Source organism: Danio rerio, chromosome 15 (assembly GCF_049306965.1).
Source record: "Danio rerio strain Tuebingen ecotype United States chromosome 15, GRCz12tu, whole genome shotgun sequence".
NCBI classification, from domain to species: Eukaryota; Metazoa; Chordata; class Actinopteri; order Cypriniformes; family Danionidae; genus Danio; species Danio rerio.
Window position 1 is genome coordinate 10,432,501 of NC_133190.1, and position 27,500 is coordinate 10,460,000.

A 27,500-nucleotide genomic window follows, 5' to 3' on the forward strand; every position below is an offset into this window, starting at 1 on the left:
CACATACGGCCTATTAAGGCCCAATCCCAATTCTACCCCTTAACGCTTCTTCCCCTTACCACTAGCCCTCGTTTTGCGCGTTTCCGTGAAGGGGTAGGAGTATTTCAATTCACTTTAACTTGAAGGCGTAGGGCAAAGGGGAAGGGGTGGATAGCCCTTCGAACAAAGATTTTTCAAGGCCACACTCGAAACCAAGGGGTAAGAAAATTTCCCAGAATACACCAGCCACAGCAGCACTCGGAAGTAAAGAGATCCACAAATTTTTGTCCTTATTACGAATTTTTACAACAAACAAGCATAGGTTTTAATATATTCATAACCGCGTTTGTGTTTTACAGTCATGCTTTGAAAAAAATGGCTAAATTTCACTATTTATAAATTTCGCAGTTTATTATACATTTTAAAATTTTAGTTTTGGTGTTTAAATGCCTAAATGGACTAGCACCTAGAAACTTGTCCTAATTCATATATATATATATATATATATATATATATATATATATATATATATATATATATATATATATATATATATATATATATATATATATATATATATACACACACTAGATATCGCATAAGGACCCTGAGCATGCGTCAATAGCGCCGCCACATTGGTACAGTGCTCCCAGGACAAATGTCATTCAACCGCACTAATCAAGACAGTGTTATTACGTGAAGATGCGAGACTTTAGCGCTGTCTACGGGTGTAGTAACGAGCTAATAAAGAAAACAAAGCACAAAGGCAGAACACTTCATAGGTAATATTAAGTTTTTTTCTGTTTTTGTATGTTCTGAACTTTTGTGCTAATCAGGTAACGTTATTGATGATAATACAGTCTCTTACTGCATTCACCATACGGCAAAGCAGCTCTAACTCGCACTAAACACTCAGCTTATGCAAGTTTTGTTGAATAAAATCAGCAAACAATGCAAAAGAAATATGACAACGAGATGCTGCGGTGCCAGAAACTGTATTATTAGTATTATTGTCGGCTCGTGAAAGAGTCGTTCGGGGGATTCATTCACAAACGAATCGCTCCCTCCGTCAGTATGACAAGTGAAAGCAGGAGAGGAGCTGTGTTTCAGGACACGGATTAGATTAAATTTAACAGGGAGGGTGAATAGTACATTTCTGTACACACAAATACAAGCTTTTTGTCAGGAATGCCCGTGCGGTCACTGATCCATCAATGTAGAAAAGTTATGTAAAATTATAATTTTCGTAATTAGAAAAAAAAAAAATTACATACTAACATCCAGGAAAACTCCCGATCATAGATATATGTGTATATGTGTATATCTCAGGCTTTGGATGGCCACAGTCCTCCACTGTACCTTGGTCCCACATTCATTTCAAAGGAGCGCTACTCTGTAGCAAGATGGCGGCGCTATTGACCAATTCCATCCAATAGACAACAATAGGTCAGGCGACATCTAATGTATATATCTATGGTCATCATTAATCCAATTGTACACTCCATCAAGGGCACTTAGATGTACTGATCAGCTACTTTTGGCTGTTTCATGCGCAAGGTTAACAACCAGGCGGGACTGTGCCTTTGCAGTGGTGGCCCCCAAACTTTGGAATAATTTGCCTCCCTATGTTAGACAGGCCGCAACCCTTTCTGTTTTTAAATCTAGTCTTAAAACCCACTTTTACTCTTTGCCTTTTAATACTATATGCAAGTCATGTGTCTGATGTATTTGTCCTTTGTTTTAGATGGTGTAAATGTGTGTACAGCACTTTGGTAAGCACTTGTTTTTAAAAAGCGCATTTTAAATAAACTTTGACTGGCTATCAATAGTCCCTAACAATAACTCCTGTATAGTAGTCCAACAACATTGACACTCGATGATACTCAAATACCATGTCAGTAATATCTAGTGGCTGGGAATGAGCTTTTTACAATGTCTGCTATAGCGCTAATGTTGTTTTGGTGTGTCTACATCAGGGATGTCAAACTCAATTCCTGGAGGGCCGCAGCCCTGCACAGTTTAGTTCTAACCCTGCTCCAACACACTTACCTGTAGTGTGCAAACAAGCCTAAAGGACTCAATTAGTTTGATCAGGTGTTTAATTAGGGTTGGAACTAAACTGAGCAGGGCTGCAGCCCTCCAGGAATTGAGTTTGAAATCCCTGGTCTACATGGATGAATATGGGCAGGGTGTAAATGCACAGTATATTTATGATCTTATTGCCACATTAAATCGTTATGATAACATAAGATATGCCTTCAACGATTTCCTGAAAATCGTTTTCTAATCGTTACTAAAACAACTGGAATAACTACAGCAGTCGCCATCTTCTGATCTCATATGAAGCAAGAGATCACGATGGCATATGATGATGTAGTGCTGTCCTAACACTTAGGGGTAAATTCTGAAGCCCTTCCCCTTTATACTCAGTTTTAAGGGCCAAGGGGAAGGGATAGGGGTACAAAAATAGAACTGGGATTTGGCCTAAGCTTATCTATAGCGCATGTGTTTGGACTGTGGGGAAAACCGAAGCACCTGGAGGAAACTCACACAATCATGGGAGAATATGCAAACTTCACACAGAAATGCCACCTGACCCAGATGGGGCTTGAACCAGCAACCTTCTTGCTGTGTTGCGATTGTGCAACCCACGGCACCACCATGACACCTTCTATTTTTATTTTTTTTTATTTTACATCATTTTGAGGACTTTATTTTGTCCCATTCTCAGAATCGTGAAATTTCATAAAATTTCATAAATTTTTGGTCATAAAATTAGTTTAAGGACGACCATTTTAAATAATCGTAATAACAATTTTGACCAAAATAATCATATGTTTTTTTTATATCATAATCAAGCAGCCGTACTTTATGATACTAGTATATCTCACCTTTTATCTTTTATGTATAAAAATGATAATAGATGGGGGGAAAAAATTATTAAAATATAATATATTGTAATATATCTTTGGTGAGGTTGACACCGTGGCTCAGTGGTTAGCACTGTCGCCTTACAGCAAGAAGGTCGCTGGTTCAAGCCCAGGCTGGGCCATTTGGAATTGTGTGTGGAGTATGTATGTCATCCTCGTGTTTGTGTGGGTTTCTTCCGGTTTCCTCCACAGCCCAAAGACATGCGGTATAGGTAAACTACATAAAACATATGCTGGATAAGTTGACGGTTTATTCTGTTGTGGCGACCCCTGATGAATAAAGGGACTAAGCCGAAGGAAAATTAATGAACTTTAGTTTGACTCAACATTTTATAAAATATTATAGAGAGAACACCTTTTTTTGATTTTACCTTATTTTACAATATAACCAACTATACTAGGGCTCGAAATTGTGACCATTTTGGTCACATATGCGGCCAAAATTTTATCTATGCGATCTTAAAATATATTTGGGAGCATTTCTGCGAGTGCTTAAAATTGTTGTGTGCGACCAGTTTTTACTGCAAAATGTTCACCACATGCGCGGATTCGGGAGACATTCACGCAGAATGCATTAGGGCTGTGCAATTAATCGAAAATCCGATTTCGATTTCTATTTTGGCTTTTAACGATTATGAAAAACCATTAATCGAGATAACCGATTATTCTATCGCGTACCGACTCCTTTCCAGTTGTACACGTGTGAAAACTCTTTGCCTCTGCAAAGCTCAGTTCCACGTGAAAATGACTAAAACCATGTGCTGTAATATAACTTTTGCAGCACGGGATGCGCATCATTCATATTTTTAAAAGCGCAAAAGAGCACGTGCTGTACGCGCCGTGTCTAGCCTCGGACAGTTAGCGTGTGTGTGAGTTTGCGCACACACACATCTAACGCGATCTTAATGCGAGCGCTTTAATGGTCAAAACATGCACATTTGTGTCAGAGCGCGTTGTTTATTGATTATTCATATTAACTCCATTTGTGTAATAAACTAACAAGTTGAGAATCAAAAGACAAGTGAAAGAGAAACCATATCAGAGCCGCACTATTCTTAAAAAGACAGCGTGCGCTATTCCTGCTGCTGCCGACTGTTTTTATAATTAATCAATATAATAAATTCAAAAATACAGTGAAGATGCTTAAAGCACAATTTAAACAACAGATTTAACTCATTTCTAAAAACTGATTACTTTTATCTTTGCTATGATGACAGCAAATTATATTTTACACATTATATTTATAGATATTCTTTAAGATACTAGTATTCAGTGACATTCAAAGGCTTAATTTGGGTAAATAGATAAGTCATTGTATAACAGTAGTTTCTTCTGCACACAATCAAACATATATATATATATATATATATATATATATACATATATATACATATATATATACATACATATACATATATATATACATATATATATATATATATATATATATATATATATATATATATATATATATATATATATATATATATATATATATATACACATATATATACATATATATATATACATATATACATATATATATATATATATATATATATATATATATATATATATATATATATATATATATATATATATATATATATATATATATATATATATTGCTTAAAGGGGCTAATAATATCGAGCTATTATAGGTTTCAAAATATTCAAACCTGCTTTTATTCTAGCTGAAATAAAACAAATATGTCTTTCTCCAGAAAAAGAAAAATTTATAGGAAGTACTGTAAAAAAATCCCTCTGTTAAACATAATTTGGGAAATATTTATATATAAAAACAAATTCACAGAAGGGTGAATAATTTTGACTTCAACTGATAATCGTTTTGAATAATCGTGATTACAATTATGACCAAAATAATCGTGATTATGATTTTTCCCATAATCGAGCAGCCCTAGAATGCATCTCTAAGCTCTGTCTGCACTTGGAAAGCGAAGCGCAGCGCTCGGGAATGGTTTAAAACAGTTGTCATGTCAACTTGCTGCAGTAAACAAAACCAAGTCCGTAATACTTGCCCTGCCTTCACGCTCTTCTTATTGGCCCACCACTGCTCTAGCACTGAACGCGAATGATTGGTTAATATCAGCTGTCAATCACTCAGTCAGTGCCTTCTGGCTTCAGATGAAAGGGAAAGCTACTACCGCAAAAAAATTGTAAAGCGCTGAAGATGAGAATGAAGATAAAACTAACAGATTTTGTTTTAGAAACCATGGAATCTAAAGTTACAAATAATGACATTTTACTAGTGATCATGTGCTGAATGTTAATCCACCATCTACACTTTTCCAAGAGTAGAAGGCTTCCATTGGCTTCAAGTTCGCTATTAAAAGTCTGTGGGATGGAGTTTTCAGGTAAACTAACATCGCTACAGTATTGCTATTAACATGTATGCATAAGGTACAGTATGTGTCAAAAGAATCAGTGCAATATCAGACAGCACTTGTGAGAACAGCACAGTTATACCGTTAACAGATTCATTTAAGCAGTGCGTGCAGGGCCGGTGAAAAAATATATTAAAAAAAAAAAAAAAAATATATATATATATATATATATATATATATATATATATATATATATATATATATATATATTTTTTTTTTTTTTTTTTTTTTGCTTTGATTTCAAATACAATAAATATGTTTGTATAAAACGTGTAGTAACGGTGCTCATAATTGGTGGGTGCGACTAAATTTTGGCTGATGCCCGTAAATTTTTTAAGTTAGGAGCACCGGTGCTACCAAGCAAAAAGGTTAATTTCGAGCCCTGTATACGTCCAGACAACAGCAACAATATATTTTTTTTCTTTATTTTTTTGCAAATTCTAAAAGTTTTGTTGTCCATACATGCATGGTTTCAGAAAATGTCTGCGTCCAGATGAAAATTAAAAAAAGCAGTGTAATACCTATGCCACACCAATATGTGGCGCTGTAAACAAATACAGACAGAGCTGCATGTGGCACAACAATCCCCGACGAATGCAGTGAGCATGTGCATAAAGTCATTTGGTGTGCTGAGTACAGTTATAAACAGGACACAGTGGTGGATTAAAAATATCTGATGCGTGAGTGTTAATGTGTCTCCACTGGTCGTCTGTTTAACACAGCATCACCAGGTTTTATTGTAATAGCACTAATACATTTAGCACAGCTCTGTAATACGCCATTGTGTTGTTGTTTCCATAAAGTGGTGCTTTACTGATCTACTTGGCTATGTGAGAGGAGGCATATTGATTTTTTTCACTATATAGACTTTCATCCAAAAAGTGGTGTCTTGTGGATGAAATGCTAAAATTATATTAAAATTCTGCGGGTTGAGCTAAATTGGTTTCCATGTGAATGATGTCTAAAATGTCCAAAAAATCTATTATGAATAAATATTTAACTTTTCATATTGCAAAATGCAATACTGTTCAAACGTTTGGGATTTCGTTATGATTTTATAAGAGAATCTCAGCAACGCTGATCTGCCTAAAGAGGTGGTCCATAGGGTTGGGTATTGTTTGGGTTTTTTCGACACCGGCGCTAAATCGATACTTTTAAAACGGTGCCAAAACGGTGCCTGAATTGATACTTTTTAGCCACAGAATTATGGTGGTTGACTTGTTTATTTGTTTATAAAACTTGTTTATAAAAATCGTTTATTTGACAAAATCTTTTAAAAAATAATTTTAACAGAACAATATAACTTAAGTTTAAAGTAAACATCACATACTTTTGGGAGCACACTTTAGCATATTACTTTTTTTCATGCATCACTCTGCAGTCTTCAGAAACAAGATAATTAAATAACTTAAACTCAAAATAATCTTCCTTGTTAATTTATTTGACAAGTAACTTTGTACTGGTGTAGGAGAACACATTTCTAACATTCAAGTACATCAAAGCACATTGTTGAACCTGTAAACTTTAACAGGCCAACAGTTAAAGTCAATTTATTTTGTCCACTCATTCATTTAAAATAATATTTCTGGAAATTTTCACAGTGTTTCCTAAAACAATTATTATTCTGGAGTCATAATAAGTCCTATTTCTTATTGTTTATTTCTTGAATAAAAGCAGTTTTTAATTTAATTAAAAATAAAGTCAGTATTATTAGCCCCCTTAAGAAATATTTACTGTATATTTTTGATATCCACAACAAATCAGTTACAAAATAATTTGACAAATTTTTTAACTTTCGTAGTTAACTGATTGAGTCTTTAAATTACACTTTAATCTGAATAAAAGACTGTAAAATGCTTAAAGGGACTTTGAATACAACTGTCTTGCAAAATAACTAGTAAAATGTTATGCACTGACTGTCACCATGGGGAAGATAAAAAAGTAGATATTAGAAACGAGTTAGTTAAACTATTATGTTTAAAAATGTGTTGTAAATAAATCATGTGTTGAAGACGGAAATCAAAAATGAATGAAGACAAAACTGAACGAGTTGAATATGACTTACATGAGCGTGACTGAAAACTACATTTGATCAATGCGTTACATCTGCTCTTTGATACTTGCCGACTGTTTGTAAATTCAAGATTTTCATTTTCTAACCTAAAACTATGTATACTAGATTTCTAATTAATAATGGTCTGTGCATTGCCGAGGACTTCCTATATTAAAAGTGTTAAAATCGCTATTGAAAACAGAAGTCTAATGAAGAGGATACAACTGAACCTCATGCCTGCTCTCTAAAATAAAATCTGACAAGTGTCTTTCATATATATTTGGGTTATAAGGATACGCAAGTAATATGAAATGTTCACATATCTTTTGCGATCCTGATCTTTTGTTATTTGAGATGTAGAACGCACAGAAAGCGTCTGCATAGAGACATTAGACGCCCTGGGAAAGATTGTGGTAGTTTACAGCAGTTTGACGGAAAAATATAAATTTGTAGCTAAATTGTTAGTGGTGCCAAACAGCATTTCCCATTGTTTACATCCCTGTTTATGGCCGTGCTGCAACATAATGTTAATGATAGAAACTATGCATGCAATAAATCCATTTTAACAAAAAAAATTGCTTACAGGTCCTGACTCACAGCTTCATCTATTATAGTTGAATCATGCCCCTTCACTGTACAGGGTGTATGTCCGTAACCTGAAGGGTTTTTTTCCACCGCCAGTCTAATTGTAAATAAACTTCGCACTCGGCTTTCATCGGAGCATGTAGACCGACTGATGTTTTTTGAATTAACATGTAGTTCTTATGTTAAGTTTTATTAGCCATGCATGGTAAATATTTAGGCTGTTTTTGTTTTAAGAGCAAGCGGCATAGTTAAATTAGGCTGGCTTTATTTTATTTACCTCCACCGACTGATCATTTTGAAAGAAATGTTATTTTACCTCATCTTTAAGTTTTATAGCTGTGGTAAAAAAAAACATATTCAGGCTATTTTTATTTTAAGTTTACGCAGCCAAATTATGCTATCTTGTAATTTTAGTTAGGCTATGGGCTACTTAACTGTCGTTTGGATAAGTTTTGGTGAAACTTTTTTTTGCAAACCTTTTACAAAAAAAAAATAATAATCTTTTTTTGATATGTTGTGTTGCTGTTGAAGTAAAATATTGTTTCTGTAAATGCCAGTTGAACAAAATAACTGAAATGCAGAGTATCAGGTGTGTTTTTTTATTGTTGTTGTCAACAATATAGAAAAAGGTAGGTTATAGTTTTAAAAATGAATCTAAAATATTTATAGAAATAATAAGACACATATTGAAGGGGATAATACTGTAAAATAACTTTGTTTTCTTTTTTTTTCTTTTTTTTTTTGCCGTTGTTTTAAAGCGCCCTGAATGGTTTTCTGCACGCATGCATGCATCAGTTGCTTTCATCACCGTTGTTTCAAATGCACATAGACAAAAACAAACTTGTGCATGCAAAATACAACAAATGCGAATGGCCATAAGGTCTTTATTCTGGGATTAATTTTAAATTAATACACTTGCATAAAGTTAATTGTATCTCAAAGCTTTTACTGGGGCTTGTTTTTTTTTTTTGTTTTGTTTTTGTTTCTTTTCACACTCTGTGCCAGCAAGATGCCGCCCTGGCCATCGACCATATTGCCCATGCCTAAATATGCCACTGCTCCACTTCTTTAAATGTTTATGTGTCAACCAATATTGATGGTGATTTTTAACAACCCAACAGTGTTTATTTAATTGTTTTCTGAAACCTGTCATAGTTTTATCAACAATATTTTTAACAGGGCTTTAAATACAATATATTTTAATTGAATATTATTTAATTGTCGCTATGACACACACATGCCCCGCCTCTTGTTTAAGCTACACCCCTGATTAATTGAGCACTTGTTTGTCAAACATGTGGATTAATCAAAATGATGAATGGTCAGAAATACCCATCCTTATCGTAATGGACCACCCCTTTAAATGAAAAATGTAAACCATGATATTGTGAAATGCTATTTGAATTATATATAATCAAATTACAGTATGATAAAAAAAGAAACATTTATGTGATGTGAAAACTGAATTCTCAGCATCATTACTTGATTCTTTTATTATCACACTGGTCCTGCAGTATTTATTCTAAAATGCAGATTTTTCTGCTCAAGAAACTATAGTTATTGAAAACTGCTAAATATTTTGTAAAACTGTAACAGTTTCTTAAGATTACACATCAAATCACTTTTGTTGTCACATCATCAGCAGCAGCTTGGTTTCTTGGTTTCAAGAGACCAAAATTACATTTTTAAACACTGCGTTAGTGTAATGTAATTATCCTCTTAATCATTAAATTGAATAAGGTGGTGCTTTCACACCTGTGAATCGATTCAGTTGTTCCGAGACAGAGATTACAAATGTTACATTGTTTCTCTTTGCTCTTGAAGCGGTTCGCTTTCACACTGCAAAGTTTCTAAACGGACCAAAACAGCTAAAACAAGTCACGTGTGAGTAAACTCTCCTCACATTGGTCAGCGTGTCAGGGTTTATTTTGCAGCGTCCCGCTCAGCTGCCAGGAGAGGTGGTGGTTTGGTGGTGATTGACAAGGTGCACTAGCGCGCGGCGTGTCTGAGGAGAGATGCGGTGGGGAGGGGTGAGAAGGGTGCGCGAAGATGCCTATTTGAGGACCGGGAGGGTGACGCGAGATTACCGGGAGATCATCACTCGTTTGCGGGCATCCGGAGACTCGCAAAACTTCCTGCCCTTCTCATAATTTTCTCTTCATAGAGCCGTAAGCCTATTACATATCTATAAAACACTGTGATATAACCGCACTCGGATCGGATCGCTTTCTCACTGCAATCGAACCGCTCCAGGGTTCGTTTCAATCGAGCCGAGACCACCTCATTCAAGCAGCCTCGGAGCGATTACTTTGGCGCAGAACAGAGCGCGATTGCCCTGTTCACATATGCCAAACGAACCACTCTAACTGGGCAAACGAGGCAAACGAAACAAAAGTGTAGGTGTGAAAGCACCCTTTGTTAAAAGTTAATTTCTGTATATTCAGCTGGATTTTAATAGATGTCGTTCATCAATCGCTGTGGAGAACTATAAATCTGACCTCTGCTCAACTTGGTTCCTCAAACAGTAAGGGTGCTTTCACACCTGTGAATCGACTCAGTTGTTCTGAAACAGAGATTACAAATGTTACATTGTTTCTCTTTGCTCTTGAAGCGGTTGGCTTTCACACTGCAAAGTTTCTAATCAGACCAAAAGAGCTAAAACAAGTCACGTGCAAGTAAACTCTCCTCACATTGGTCAGAGTGTCAGGGTTTATTTTGCAGCGTCCCGCTCAGCTGTCAAGAGAGGTGGTGGTTTGGTGGTGATTGACAGCGTGTGTGCGGCGTGTCTGAGGAGAGATGCGGTAGGGAGGGGTGAGAAGGGTGCGCGACGATGCCTATTTGAAGACCGGGAGGAAGACGCGAGATCACTGGGAGATCATCACTCGTTTGCGGGCATCCGGAGACTCGCGAAACTTCCTGCCATACTCATAATTCTCTCTTCATATCGCCGTATGCCTATTACATATCCATAAAACACTGTGATATAACCGCACTCGGATCGGATCGCTTTCTCACTGCAATCGAACCGCTCCAGGGTTCGTTCCAATCGAGCCGAGACCACCTCATTCAAGCGATCTCGGAGCGATTACTTTGGCGCGGAACAGAGCGCGATTGCCCTGTTCACATATGCCAAACGAACCGCGCGAACTTGTCAAACGAGACAGGTGCCGAAACAAAAGTGTAGGTGTGAAAGCACCCTTTGTTAAAATTTAATTTCAGTATATTCAACTGGATTTTAATAGATGTTGTTCATCAATCGCTGTGGAGAACTGTAAATCTGACCTCTGCACAACTTGGTTCCTCAAACTGTAAGACTCACTGAAAATAAGTAAATGTGTCACCCTCAGCAATACACAACACTAATAAAGCTGTTTGCCTTGGCATACAGCACCGATAAAATTAAATAAACCAATAATCCAAACTTCATGCTAGTGGAGAGGTTTGTTGGCCCTCCATCAAGATGGAATCAGACAGACATGCACTCCAGGATCAGCTGCACGGATGGTTAAATGGCTGGTTTGGATGCAGGCAGGCTCCACTGCTGCTGGGTAACATATTCTGCGCTGCTTCTCAGGCCTGTTACCGCATTTTAATGACTGCATCAATTACTGTGGATTAAGAGGAGCATGAGCGGGACAAATGTTTGTCATGCAACAGGAGTCTTTCCGAGTTGCATTCCAATTTGATGAGCGAGTGTGAATGTGTGTGCGCGTGTGTGTCTGCACTGCAGATCCAGTGTCAGCGTGTTGCTGCACCAGCTATGATTTGGTTCAATGCAGGGGGAAAAGGGGGAGGGGGACATCCAGGATTCGTCACTGCAGTTCAACCTGCTGCAATATGCAACTTCACAGCCCACTCCATTCATATTTATGCCTTATACAGCTACACGATCGTCTGATGCTGAATTGCAGATTTTCTGTACCGTTGAGCAACAGCTACCCAACATGTTGCAACTTTGGGCCATTCAAATGCAGCAGATGGAGAACATTATATCTGCAGGACGTTTGCAAACTTTGTAAAGGCGAAGCTAAAATGCAGATTCCTCCAGAAATGAGGGACTTGAGCGCATATGCTTTGCTGGTGGTTATTTTTACACCACCACGCCCACACTTATCCTTCTGTTAAAGGCAATGAGCTCAGCCCATGTAAAATTAGCAGCCAGTCACTTGTTCACACCGAGATGAGCAGAAACACTGCGTGAAGGCAACACTAATGATGCATTACATGCAAAGTAATGATATGCACATAAGAGACAGTGTTATGAGCAGACACCACGCGTGCGGAGCATTTCATTACACATTTGCATCCTCCTAGATGACTTTTTGACAAAATAGCTTGTTTGCATTGAAGAATGTGTAACGTTAACAAACCTTAACTGGTGCGCATGTGATTGACAGCCTTCAGTTTGCGCGAGAGCAATAGCGTGAACGATTTAAAATGCAATGTTATCAATTTCTAAATTAATTTTAGGTTAATTGATAGCGAATAATATATGATTTTATCACACGCATGTTGCTGTATTACATATGGCAGCGCTAACAGGCTAATTAACGCGATGTCTAAATAAACATTGATAATTTTAAACTTTCACTAAAGAAACACACGCTATGAATACGTTTTACAGCTTAAAATGAATAGACGCGATCCTTAATGAGTAGTACAATCATTCCTAGCTGTCAACTGACAAGATGCTAAAGCGGCTAAACTGTTAGCTAGGAATAAAAACGGAGATAAAAGCCAGGTTGTACTCACCATTATTAAACAAAGCCCGGTTGATAAATGTGAGTAAAATCAGGAGAAAGAAGCTTTTTGTGTTTTAAAGGTTGACGTATATACGCAGGGTCTGCTCCTCTGTGTGTTTGTGTGTGCATGTGAGTGAGTGAGCCGCAGATTGAGGTGTAGCTGCGCTCTGGCCTCATTTACACTCAGTATCCCTCCGCGCCTGCTCATCTCATTACCGCACACATGCAGGATGTGTGAATGTGATGATGCCACGTACTGATTCTCAGGTTTATTTTCTATTTTGATAATGCTTCCAGATTTAAAATTTCATTTTATGAAGGTGCTGTTTTTTAACATTTTAAAGGCATATTATGTAATATATCCATTTAAAATATCCCAAAACCAAGAACAGTGTTGCTTTTGCTGAATTATCTACTATCCCAAATGTTTTGAAGAATGATCAAATCCAAGGAATTATGCTTTCTTAAGTAGTGACATGGACCTTGTCATTTTGCACATCACTATTAATTTCGGGTTTGATTTTAGCTAAAAGACTGCATAGAGCAGCATTATAGCATAAAAATGTAGTTAATAATATAAATCATCACTACCACCGCACAAAAGCAATGGATGCTATATGGAATGGTGTTCTTGAGCAGTGGCTGCTGCCTGCTGCTCTTGTATGTCACAAATCCAATAATACTGGTAGTGACCCTGTTACTGATCATTCTCTTGAATCAATTCTCTTGGATGGTCAGCAGTGTGTATACATCATGTTGTGGTAATGATAAGGCTTGCTTAGATCCATACCTCACACAAGATTCTAAAAAGTTGCAGGTGTATTGGTAGAACACAGTGGAAGCCTTTAAAAGTGAGCCTCACCTAACATGTTAACCCGTACCTCGCATTGGAGAAGCAGAACTACTTTAGATGAGTATATAAATTGGAGAAGTGGAAATACTTTCGATGAGTACTGTAAATGTACAGTGGAAAACAATTTTTTTACTTACATTTTTAATTACACTTTAATTTCTATTAGAAAGCAGCTCTGCAAGAGTGCTTTACTGACAATCTTATAGACTGAGCAGAAGGAACTTCGAATTCAACAAAGGCGGAGCCGTCTCATAGCCACACCATTGCCATGGTGGACAAACACTGTAGTAGTAAAGGTGTGGATTTTCTAATGCTGTCTGCTCCAGGATGGAGTAACACATAAATTCTCATGTGTTTAAGATTATTAATAAGGTTGAATGTTTAAGAACCTAGATTATAGTGTCTACACACTTCAGAGTAAACTGAAATAATGTGTGTGATTGCTTTTCTGTTTGCCAAATTATTTATTTTCTCAGGATTTACCCAGCCAGGGGTGCCTTTCAGAAAACCATCGTTAGCCAACTAAGGTCACAAGTTCCGTTATTTCAAACATAGTTTGTTGATTTGGCTTTTCTCAAATCTGTCGTTCCAACGAACATTCACAAAATGCGTTGCAAACTTGTACGCTTGCAACTACACCTGTAGAGCAGTAGTTATAAACATAGATCCTGGCTGTGTTCTTCTTTTCCCAGTTACCCCCCCCCATGCTCTATTTGTTTAGAACATTCTAGCATTTATTCTAGCAGTCATTTTTCTTAAGTGTCATTTGTTTTCAAAGTATTTTTTAATTTGCGTTTTAGCGATCTTCATATTGGCAATGGCACTCTCTTCGCAGTTCACTTTGAAAACAATGATGTCCTTTTGAACACAGTTGTGGCTTATGAAGAAAGCTTTAGATGACCTATTATTTAAAAGCTATGTTACATCTCCAAAGCTAGTGAAAACAAAAAACATAGCATATTTTAATTATTTTAATTTAAAATGGGTTATTTATTAATTATCTGCACTGTATATGACACGAGCCTGTTGGTTAGAACATTTCTGCAGTGGTTTGCATGTGTGTTGTAAACGTAGACTTTTCAAAACAATTAAAAATAAACCATATCCTACTTATTACTAATAATAATAATAATCATCATCATTATTAAAGTATGATGTTTACATTTCCTAATAAAAGATAAATACTAAATTTCATTTCTTAATAAACAGCCTCATTATTTATTTATTTACATGATATGATATTAGAATATGTGTTAGCTTTTGTAAGTGACTTTATGTTTTAGAATAGATATAAGAAACAGATTGTACTTTGTTTGTGTGTTCTTTTCATTTTTGGGTCATTTCACAGGTCTGGGGTCAGCTCCAGTGGCTGATTTATGCATGGGCGATTGCCCAGGGGGGCATCTTGTTATGAGCGGCATGGTTAAAAAACCTATTTGTATGACGCAGTTAATAAAGTTATGTGAGAGTATGATTGTTGATGGTTTGTGTTTGTAAGCAGAGCGGGCTAGGAACTCATTGTAAGTGTTAAAGCCTGCTTCTGCTGATAAAACTGCAAACTAACTTCAGTAAACTTTCTTTTTAATTGAACTTTGGCTTTTCTTCATCCGACAGACTGGTCATTTTTGGGTCCAAACTGTAAAATATCCCTATAGTTGGTCAAGGTTTTTACCACTCTAATTCCTTCAACTTAGTTGCCACAACAGAATAAGTGAAGTTTTACAAACTAATTTCGAGAGGAGCACGTGATATGATTGACTGCAGCTGGCCACCCATCTACTTTCATTATTTAGCCAATCATGTTGATCCTAACTCATAAGTAGCCTAGCTAGATCTACTCGCTTATCTTCGTTTTCTGAAGAAACCCCCCATCCACCCCTTCTCCTCCTTTCTTCCTTTACCACAGGGGAGCTCTCCAGAACTATCTGATCTCGTACTCCCCTCACATGCTCTATGGACCTGGCGGGAGCCCTGGGCTCAACTATCTCCGAGCTCAGGGTTCTCTCCTGGGACAGCATGCCAAACCTGCTAACAGTTGTCAAACAATATCTAAGTGTAAACTCTTGAAATTCACAATTACTTTGTCACAGATGCCCTGCCTGCTACAACCCAGTCCTGAGAGTGCAGTAATTTGTGCAACCCAAACATAGAGTGTCGTGAAATACCCATTCTCCCATTCACACACTTTTTCCAATTTAGCTATGACGCATGTCTTTGTTCCAGAGCACTCTGAGGAAACCCATGCAGAGATGGGGAAAACATGTAAGCGTCACACAAAAAGGCGCCCCAACTTACACCAGTGGTCCTCTATAATCCTGTTCCCAAAGATCTACCCTCCTTCAGAGTTCATCTGCAACCTTGATCAAACACTCCTGTCTTTAATTCTCAAGTGTTCCTTCAGATCTTACATCCTACTTGGTTGGTTAGTTGTTTTTGCTGAACTCTGCAGGAAAGTAGATCTCCAGGAACAGAATTGGACACCCCTGCCATAAATGAATGCCAACTTATTTTTTCTTGATTTTCTTTTAACCATAGCCACTTCGAAATGTTCTTCAATTTATTTGAAGCATATTGTGTTCTTTTATGATATAGCAACTCATTAACTTCAAAACACACTCATATACAAACATTTAATAGCATTTTACAGTAAAATTGTATGCAATAAATAATCACAATTTTATCACCCTAAAAGAGAGTTAATCAATTAATTATTACTTGTTTGTATTTAAGGTATTTTTGTGAAGCCAGTTTCCAAAAAACTGCAGTGAAGGGTATTTTAGCTTGTAAATGTTCTCTGCTTTATTGTGGGATGACTTTTACTTACAGACAGGTACATCCATCTGCAATATTTCTTTCACACCTTTAATTCTCAACACATTGTATTTATTCTGCTTAGATTGACTGAAATACATTCAGGCTTTTTAACACAGTTAATTAGTTCTGTCTCCTTCTATGTAGGGTGGCATTACACTCATTGGAAAGGTGATGATGTGAGAAACTAAATCTTAGGCTCTTGTAAAAGTGACTGGGTTTACCTGCTGATAGCCTTGCCCCTTCTGTATTACAAAGAGACTGCTATGTAACAATAAGATGAAACAACACAATTGTTTTATTAATTCTTAATTGTTTTATGTTCGATTGACTTAAATTTGTGGGAAAAAAATGATCTAACTTTGTAGATTTGGGACAACATAAAGGAATTATGTGGAACCCAGCATTTTTTGCAGTGTAACCAACAAAACACAAATTCTAAGAGTTCAAGAAGAAAATTGAGAAGTGTGTAAGTGACTAAATGTATTATAATTATTTAAACGTATACATGCTAGCGTAGTATTAAACATTATCATTATTGTTTTTAAAAGTTCCAACATGTTAGCATTGTCACAAATGGGTTAAGTGTACTAGAAACATGTTAAATCATTCTCTCAACATGTTAGATACCCATGCTAGCATTGTGTTAATCATGCTAGCATATTAATAAACATGTAATTTGTGTTTTTTAAAAGTTAAAACATGTTAGCATTGCAACAAATGAGTTGTGCTAGAAACATATTAATCCATGCTGTTAATATGTCAAACATGTTTAATATACATATTAGTCTAAAGTTAAACATGTTAGCTTTGCACATGAAACATTTTAAGCCATGTTAAAACATGTTAGATATCCATGTTAGCAATGTGCTAGCCTCACCAGTAGTGTTAAACGTGTTATTAAGGGCGTACTCACACTATGCTATCCGAACAGTGCCCAGGCCCGTTTCCCGGATCGTTTGAGGAGTGTGAGTACGCTGAATCGGGCTCAGGCACGGTTCACTTGGCTGGCCCTGGCCTGGTTGGAAGAGGTGGGCCTGAGCGCAGTTCTCTCGGGCTTTGGCGCAGTACGCTTGTGTGTGAGTGCAAAACGTGCCTAAGCTCGAAACTGAAAGCGAGATGTGACTTTTAAGGGACCACTTCATGTGGATTTAATAATCATTCTCACTGTTCAATGAACGCAAACTGTCTTAGGTTATTAAAGACCCAAACCTCTCACTAGGCACGAAAGCTGCGCACCTTCAGCAAACCTCATTCCTACAGCACGAGGACTTTATGATTGTTTAAGAGCGTCAAAAGCGGCTGATCTGTTCGCTGAAATATTTGACTGCGTGTCACTGCACGTCAAACGACGTAACTAAAGAAATCTCCACTGTGCTGAGCGAGAGCGCTTCTGACCAGCGCATCATCACTGACGTAATCATACCCAGGCCCGATTGTAATGTGAGTGCGGGCCATCGGGGGAGACGGGAGGGGGGACAAGCACGCTTTAGCCCGGTTTAAGGCAACTGTACATAGTGTGAGTATGCCCTTAATGTTCTTTTAAAGTTAAAAGATGATAGTGATGCACCAAATTTGCTAGGAACATATAAACATATAAACACTTGTGTTGTCAACATTAGAAAGACATGCTAGCAATTGGCTGCTAGCATGTTTTTTCTTTTTCTCTTGGTTTGTAAAAGCATTCATTTTCACAACAGAAACTTTCAGCCAAGGTTTTCTCAAGGCATGTCATCTTAGCAACATTAACCAAGATTAATTAATTCTGTTTTGATAAGTGCTCATTGTTATGTTTCATATATTGTTTTGTTTATACAGGGACAATGTGCAACATGACGTGTTGTGCCAGAGTTAACTAAAAAGCTAATTTACATCTGAACTAAGTTGAAATATTGCTGTTTTGCAAATAGTATCATTGCTGTCATAGCTCATCAACATTTAATACATAGGAACACAGATCACATGATCATCCAACACAAGAGAATAAAGCTGCGGTTCACTAAAGTTTGAGCACAGGAAATTCTGTCATACAGCGCTGCAAAAAGGGGCGGGATTAAACAAGATAATTAGACATTTTAAAAAAGCGAGCGAATGGTCCATATTTTACATTTCTGTCTGGAGAGGTCATGTTTTGATCCTCGATTGTGCTCACGCAGTCAAGTGAAGCTTAAGGCTGCGGTCACACTGCACTTTTCTCCCCATAGACATTCATACGAATGCATCAGACCAGAAACGCAATCTCGTGCCACAAGTTTTGCAGTTTGCTGCGTTGGAAAGTTCAAGCTTGGTGAACTCTGACCTGCAAAATCACATCACTTGATTATGTGAGACCAATCGAAGATCAAAACATGACCTCACCAGACAGAAATTTAAAATATGGACCAATCGCTCGCCTTTTAAATGTCTAATTATCTTGTTTAATCCCGCCCCTTTTTGCAGCGCTGTACAACAGAATTTCCTGTGCTCAAACTTTAGTGAACTGCAGCTTTATTCTCTTGTGTTGGATGATCATGTGATCTGTTCCTATTTATTAAAGGTTGATGAGCCATGATAGCAATGAAACTATTTGCAAAACAGCAATATTTGCAATATATCTTGTTTAATCCCACCCCTTTTTGCAGCGCAGTACTACAGAAACTCTTACTCTCACTCAAACAAGTGTTGACCACCTGTCATAATGATTAGGAGATATGATAGAGAATGGTCAGGAAACAAAGGGAAACCAGGAACTTGAATACTCAAACGAAGGACACCTAGAACACATCAATACTAATGACGGCGGCAAAGGAGACAAAGGAATCATGTGACAAACACAGGAGCACATGGGGAAGGTAAACACAAGCACAAGAGTCCTGACAATTACTTTTACAAATTCAGATACTGAACTTTTTGATCAGAATGTATTTTAAATGTCCTTTATTATATTATAACACCTCATTTGAACAGTAGTTAAAGAAAGTATTGCAAAATACACACAATAATTCTACAGATCTCAAATGTGACATGGATCTACAGAAGTTACCTTAAATTAAACCAGTGGTCACCAAACTTGTTCCTGGAGGGCCGGTGTCCTGCAGATTTTCGCTCCAACCCTAATCAAACACACCTTTATTTTATTTATTTTATTAAACACACCTACAATTTATTATTGCAAAGTAAAATTCCATTTTTAATCTTGTATTACACATTTCAATAACAATATAACTTACAACACGTCACTTACAGGTTTTCATACAGTTTCTACATTATTTTATTGCCTTAAAACCAATATTTGTGTTAAAGTATGGGACTAGGATTAATGTTTGTCTCTTGCTGCTGCTGATTTGACAGTGCAACTGTTCTCACATCCTCCTGCATAACACAGAGATGACGGTTCTTGCTGACAGCACTGCAGAGCTCTTTTGCTGCACCATCCTCTGACAGTCTGTCCGAATGTCTGATTTGGCGTTCAAAGCTTGGAGCGCTGTTTGCTGTGTCCCCGCTCTGGCACACAGTTTCTACTGCAGAGCTGGCGCACTTACACTTGCTCTTGGAGGAGCAAGAGGCCTTGACCACATGGCAGGTGCTCTGATGGCTGCTCGCGTTCTGGATCTGCTGATTGGCTGCTTCTTTGACTTTTGGAGTAGTGATGGAGAAACAGCAGTGCATGCTGAACAGCTTGGCCAAAATCCAGTTCAACATCTGTTTGATGATGATAGCGGTGACGCTGACAAGAGAGTAGGTGCAGCTGACGCCAAGGATGATCATTAAAGAGTTGGCAACCTGGTAAACCCAACGTACTTCATAATAGGCCTTCTGTCCGCTCACCATGTCCCCGAAACCCATGGTGGTAAAAGCCACAAAGCAGAAGTACATCGACTCCAGATAGCTCCAATCCTCCATGGCTGAATACAAGCCTGATGCCCCCAAGTTCACCAGCAGTGCCACTACTGCCAGAATGAGGGTAACATAGTAAACGGATGGTTTCCATGACTCGTGGATGTCTCCATTTTCTGGATGTGTGTTTACATTTGGGACAATGTGTCTTTTACTCTGTTTAGTCCTTTGTTGTTGCTTTCGACATCTGTTCGTGAGGAATGTAATCAGTGTTATCATGCGCTCCAGAAAGAGGTTGAAGAATAGCATGGTGGTTGCGCAGCCTATCAGCCCATAGAAGATTAGGAAGATTTTTCCATTGTGGGTAGCTGGTGCTGCCATCCCAAAACCTGATATGGAAACACGCAAGTAGTTAATGCAATAATGTTGTTGATGTTGTTGGCTATCCTGCTGATAGTCTTGCCCTTTCTGTATTACAAAGTTTGCTATGGAATTATGAGATGAGACAAAACAATTCTTAATTTGTTTTGGTCCCACTTTATATCAAGTGGCCTTACCTACTATGTACTTACATAGGAATTAATAGTTTGTCAAAACATATGTATTGTGTAAATACATGTATTTACTGTGTACTTATGCTTGATTACAAACTTGTATGTAATTAAATCTGTAACTAACTTTTGTAATTACATTTGTAAAAACACTGTTGACCATCCCTTACACCTTAACCCACCCCTAAACCTACCCATGCCACCAAACCTGTCTATTCACCTTATTCTCAGCTGTCGAGTGGGCGCTGCCATTTGAATCTTTTTGTCTCGCGACTTCCGGTCACATTCACTTCCATTCATTTTTTGACGTTAACAACTGCTCGTTACGCTGCTTGATGTTGCAATTTAATATTTTCTTATTATATTATTCTACTTAGTCTGTATAGTCATGCAAACATTTGTTTGTAGAGCAAGTAGTTTGACCGTTTTTTGCCGTTTATTATTCCTTGTCATTTCTCCCATAGGCGACTGAAACGGAAGTTCTAAGACAATCGCGAAAACAGGCGCACTTCCACATTTTAGAATAAGGTCAATAACCCAACCTCTATCCCAACTCAAAAGCACCACAAGTGTTCTCAAATACATTATAAACACAGTAAGTACATCGTAATTATTATTATTAAATTATTAAATTATTATTTTTTATGTAAGTACATAGTAGTTAAGGACAGTAGTTAAGGACAGAGGCCAGAAATATGTAAGTGACTAATTTTATTATTATTATTTAAACCTATTCATGCTAGCATAGTATTAAACATTTTCATTATTGTTTTTAAAAGTTAAAAAATGTTAGCATTAAATGTGCCAGAAACATGAACGCGGCGCAACTGATTCTTAAAGGGAATGGAGATGAGACTCTGATAGGTTGATTCTCAAAACACACCTATAAATCTTTAAGAGAATAAACTCAACCCTGTTAGACCATGCGCCATGGCGCAAAGCGGATTTTTTCATCCTTAAAATAGCAAAAGTGTATTCTGACACACCCTCAATGCTTTTGCGCCCCGCGCTTTGTACTTTGCGCCTGGGTCGTCAAAATAGAACCCTGAAGATTTTACTTGAGAAATCAGGGGGGGTTTTTTCGCATGTGCAAAACTTAATCACATTTTGATAAATTCACGCTGTGTTCACACTTAGGTTTGGTTTAGTTTAAACTCTTTCAGTAAGAAGGCTCAACCAAGAAATGATTTATATATATATATATATATATATATATATATATATATATATATATGTGTATATATATATATATATATATATATAGCCTGATCTCATGAGGAAACGTAAGTATTTTACGTTTTGTCAGTTTAGCTAACTCGTACGATTTTAAAAAGGAGGCGTGGCACCCCTAACCCCAACCGTCATTGGGTGATGAGCAAATCGTAATAAATTATACAAATTAGATTGTACGAATTAATGCGAATTAGCCACTAAATCACAAAGTTACGAATTGCTGTGAGATTGTGTTGATATATGCATTCATTCATTTTCTTTTCGGCGTAGTCCCTTTATTAATCTGGGGTCGCCACAGCAGAATGAACCACCAACTTATACAGCATATGTTTTACGCAGCAGATGCCCTTCCAGCCGCAACCCATCTCTGGGGAGCATCCACACACACTCATTCACACTTATACACTACGGACAATTTAGCTTATCCAATTCACCTGTTCCGCATGTCAAATCAAATCAGGCCTTTATTTGTCACATACACTTTCGTATAGTGAAATTGAACCCCCCAACCGTACACAAACATCACAATTTTCAGGGGAAGACAGGTCACAGGAGGTGGCATTTAGAAAGGCAAGTAAGATACATCAGGAGGGTTAGGCAAAATAATACCCTCTAACCTTGCTCTTGATTAGAGCAAGAGACGGGGAGAAAAACAGGCGATCTAGCTCAAGAAAGCACACGGACAAGACACAACATTGACAAATGGGATGGGAACAGGGGATATGGGTGTTGTCCGATGAGGGCTGGCAGCCGTCTGGTCCTGCAGCCATGGAGGTGCTGGTCGCAGACCTATCTACCCCCTCCAGTGGGTGAAAGCACACAAAGGCATGTCTTTGTACTGTGGAGGAAACCAGAGCACTCGGAGGAAACCCATGCGAATGCGGGGAGAACATGCAAACACAGAAGTTTTATTTTAATATTTTTGCTAAACTGAAACTTTAAAACTTTGTCAAATTGTATGATATGGTTTAAAATAAAAATTATTGTCACAAATATATTTTAGATAGTTTGAAGAATGCTGGTTGCTGGCACCCATTGATTTCCATAGTAGAAAAAAAATTACAATACTATACAGTACATGTTTATACTGGTTTTGGGTTCAACAAGAGAAAGAAACCCAAACAGGATTTGAAAAAGTGAACGTTGAGTAAATGATAACCAAATTTTTGGTTGAACTACCCCTTTAAGGAAATCCTTGTTATGTTATGCAAGAATTCTGGTGACATTTACAGATTTCATTTTGTTTAACGACACGCAATACTTTGCATTGGACATTGTACATTTTAAGAGCTGTTTAAGTGTCTCCATGATTACAAAGCTATAATGATGTGAGCTCTGGGGATTTAAATCAGGAAATTGATTTTCTATTTCATCACCGAAAGATAAGCTCAGAAGCAGGCAAGATTATTAAAAAGATTGCTATCACATTTAAATAGTTATTCATTGTTTCTTCCTCAAGTTAATGACCATGAGGAGTCTTAAAATGGGAGAGTTAATAGCTTTTACAAACACAGGAACAGATGTATGAATAGAAAAGGGTTATTTAGAGAATAAGCAGACGTTATGTCAACAAAGAGTATTGCATTAGTGGGTAAATACAACATACTGTACACCCTACCACACACACGCGCACACACACACACACACACACACACACACACGGGCGCGCTTAATTTTAATTTTATTGAATAACGACTTTCACTTTAGATGATATTGAAAGTTGCATGTATAGGAGCAAATATTAAAGAAAAAGTAGACAGTATATTCTATTTTTAATCATTCTTCTTTAAATAAAAACAGACATATTAACAGACAGACAGGCAGACAGACAAGACTGTTAAATGTTAAATCTTATACCACTCTCTTTTTTATAATTATCATTTTTTGCAGCCATGCGCCATGGTCACTGATGTTGAAAAACTGATGCTACCAATCGCCCATCGCTTGATTGTTCAAGGTAATATTGATGTCTTCCTCATTTTGATTAGATTTTTAAATGTCAAGTTTTTCACAGATTTGTTGTGAGCAGTTTTATTTACAAACTCCTTTTTTTTTCTTTCAGTAGTTCCAACATTCTAAAAAAAAATTGTGTTAAAAACAAACATGGCTAGGCTATTTGGCTACCCGGTGCTGAGTAAATATTAGACAAAGATTTTTTTAAAATATAGTCTTTGTGCGTTTTTTTTTTTTTTTTTTTTTACAATTTTACTGGGAACGTGTGTTTGTTTGCTTGGTTTTTATATGATTGTGCATGGTAAGTCATTTTTGTTTGTACAAACAAATTTAATTATTCACAAATGCTTCTAATTCAGTCATTTTCCTCCAGCAATACAACGTCAAACAAACAGTCTTATTCCTCAGAGGGTCAAGTGGTCATGTCTGGTCTGAAATTGAAGTATGCTGATGATGCCTTTTTCACTCTGGAATTTAAGGTAATGTCTACATTTAATGTTGTACTTGAGGGCTTGTTTTGGGCGGGTGTAAAGTACCACAAGCAGTCATGACTCCCCTTGTCCCCAAATAAGGGGTGTATTGCAGACTCAATTTGTGTATGTGCTGGAGACCAGAGTGGAAGCTGTCTTTAAAAGGATGGAGCTCTTATGCTACATTGATACGAAATGTGAAGTATTTAGGTGAGTGGATTACATACAAGTCATTGCAAATACATAAACAGTGGAGAATTTGTACAGACCAGCACAAATAAAGTTAACTAGAAACTGATTGTCTTATTTTAATGCATCTTGTGCTAACTTTAGGTTCCTCTTATTTACATGTATTCTTCACATGAGCATGTGGATCTGATGAGAACTCTGTTGATGAGCTTTCCATTTCTGAGGGAGAACCATGGGCTGGATTTATTAGCTCAGTCCAAAACTTTTCTGGGTGATTCAGGTGACATATTTAACCGAATTAGATGGGTTAGCTATGTAAGCTTCACATAGTCTATAACAACTTTGTATAATCACAAGATGGTTGGACAAAAAAAAATAAAATAAATAAATAAATAAAAAAAAAAAAATATATATATATATATATATATATATATATATATATATATATATATATATATATATATATATATATATATATATATATATTTATATATAAAATACACAGAATCAAATGCAAATAATGTTGAAGCTTTTTTTTCAGTTGATTAGCTCACCTTGATAATCCTTCTTATAAGATTGGAAACTTTTTGGTTTTGGGAGTCTGAACCTTACATAGGCATGCAGTTTTACTGTTTTATTTTGGTTAAATGTACCTGTGCTGATAAAAAAATGAATTAACTAGTGTTTACAATGATTCCCATCATGTCATGACGGGGTTTAATCGATGTGGACATATTGTAGATCTGAAGAATTGATGAATCTGAATGTGCAAATCTGATCTGTAACACCCTAACCCTTTGGCAATTACCTTTCTCTGTGATAGTGCTGTTTTTCTCTGTTTTTATGTTTTCATATGTTTTTCATATGTTTTTATGTTTTCTGTTTTATGGTCTTTTTATTATTATTTTATATAGTGTTATAAGGGTGTATTGTTGTGTAGTTTTCTGTAATTTCATTGTAAAATCTATTTTCACTTATTCATTTTTACTGTTTAATTGTAATTAATATGAATTGTAATGAAAACTAAAGTGTTAATGAAATGAGAACCAAATGTATAAAATATTTTAAAATGTGGAAAAAAAAATTTGATTATAGAACTATCAATTTTTGCATGTTTTTGTGTTTTTCCAGTTTAACATTGTATAATTTGACTGACTTGTACAAGATAAATTGTTTTAGCAATAAATATTTAATCTTTCTTCCAGGTTTTTTCTTTATTGACTGCATTTGGAAAGAATTGACTTGTGTCCTCTGTAGTGGACATTGCGTTTTCATTAATTTTTTTATTTTTATTTATTTATTTATTTTAGCTACTCTGTCAAGTCCTGTTGTACTGTTCAGAGGACATCCTGGGCTTTCTAGTGATATGTCATTTGATTGGCTGACATACTAGGAACCACTTCTTACACTGCATCCAAAATGGCCGACATACAAAAAAGCACATTTTATGGGAAGAAGAGAGGAAGAGAGGTATGTAAAATTGAGCTTTTCAACAGTTTTTTTACTATTATTATTACACACACACACACACACACACACACACACACACACACACACACTGTCAGAAACAACTAGCTTTCAAAGCTGTTAACTTGTTTGTGTTTCAAAATATTATCCAGGACCATCTTAATGTGATTAATGACTGCATGTTGTAGGGGCAGAACTGAAGCAGAAAGGAGTCTTTATAAAAAAGTTGAGGGAGACTCTGATTTAGAGTCTGACAATCCGACAATTAGAGAATTAGAGACAATTAGATAATGGCAATCAGTTTTAAATTGCTTTTATGTTAAATTTGTTTTGGATTAACATCACTTTTTTTGTTGTTGTTTTTCTTTATTTTTTGAGTTCGGCTCTCTTTCAGACTAAACTGTTTCAGAAACTTCAATACAAAAGGAAAAAATGGCTTTTGGTTTGTTTTTGTTACATTATTATTGGATTAATATTCCTTTACAGCCATATCCTGTACAGTTTTGTTGTCTGAGTGATGGTCGTTTTGAAATAAAAATGGTCCTGTGGTACATTACAGTGGACATGCGGTAAAATTAGAAATAAAAACAAAATGTAAAAACTCTAAATTGTAGAATTTTTTTTAACCCAAAGGATGTAGGAAATCACAGAAAAAAAAAGAAAAAAAATTCTTCGGGTCTTAGGAGGTTAAAAAAACATTAAAAATGGTTCTTTGCAGTACCAAAACAGGTTCTTTATAGCACCAAAGAAAGAAAGTTTTTTAAGAAGCCATTTGGTGAAAGGTTCTTTGAAGAACCAAAAAAGGTTTTTCTAAAGCATCGCTGTGAAACCAGCTTTTTGGTTCTTTGTGGCACCTTTTTTTTAAGCGTACAGACAAACAGAGATATAGGCAGACAGACAGACAGACAGACAGACAGACAGACAGACAGACAGACAGACAGACAGACAGACAAACATAATGGATAGTCAGATAAATAGATTGTCAATAGATGGTTGGAAAGATAATTAGACAAAGAATGGATGAGACAAAAGACATAGATAGGTGGGTTGATGGATGGATGGATGGATGGATGGATGGATGGATGGATGGACAGACAAATGGAAAGTATAGAAAGTACAAAAGTACTTAAAGAAAGAAAGAAAAAAGAATAGATTGACAGAATGATTGAAAGACAGAGAGGAAAAGATAGAAAGACAGCATAGAATGATAGACAGACAGAAAATAGAAAGACAAAAAGACAAAAGATGGACGGATGGACAAACAGACAGATAAAAGGAAAGAAAGAAACAGACAAAGAGACAAAAAGGTAGAAAGAAATGGTTGATAGAAAGAATGAAAGAGACAGACAGAAAGAATGGATAGACGGAAAAACAGATTGTGGATAGATGGATAAAACAGAACAGAATAGAATAGAATAGAATAGAATAGAATAGACTGATAGAATGAAAAGACAGAAAGAAAG

The 27,500-nt window shown here is 36.5% G+C and overlaps 2 protein-coding genes across 4 annotated transcripts in view; both read right to left on the reverse strand.

Moving 5' to 3' along the window:
* Window positions 1–12,820, reverse strand: part of calm3a (calmodulin 3a (phosphorylase kinase, delta)) — a 38,792-nt gene extending 25,972 nt beyond the window's left edge. Inside the window, 1 exon segment of the mRNA NM_182967.1 lies at window positions 12,705–12,820. Within this exon segment, the coding sequence (NP_892012.1) occupies window positions 12,705–12,707 (3 nt within the window). The 5' untranslated portion in view covers window positions 12,708–12,820.
* Window positions 12,821–19,468: 6,648 nt separating this feature from the next.
* The window catches only part of si:ch211-261a10.5, a 16,499-nt gene continuing 8,467 nt past the window's right edge, over window positions 19,469–27,500 (reverse strand). For all 3 annotated transcript variants that reach the window (XM_073923372.1, XM_073923373.1, XM_021466317.3), the window contains one exon: window positions 19,469–20,563. In XM_073923372.1, coding sequence (XP_073779473.1) covers window positions 19,635–20,555 — 921 coding nt within the window. In that variant the 5' untranslated portion in view covers window positions 20,556–20,563 and the 3' untranslated portion in view covers window positions 19,469–19,634. The remainder of the gene's footprint in view (window positions 20,564–27,500) is intronic.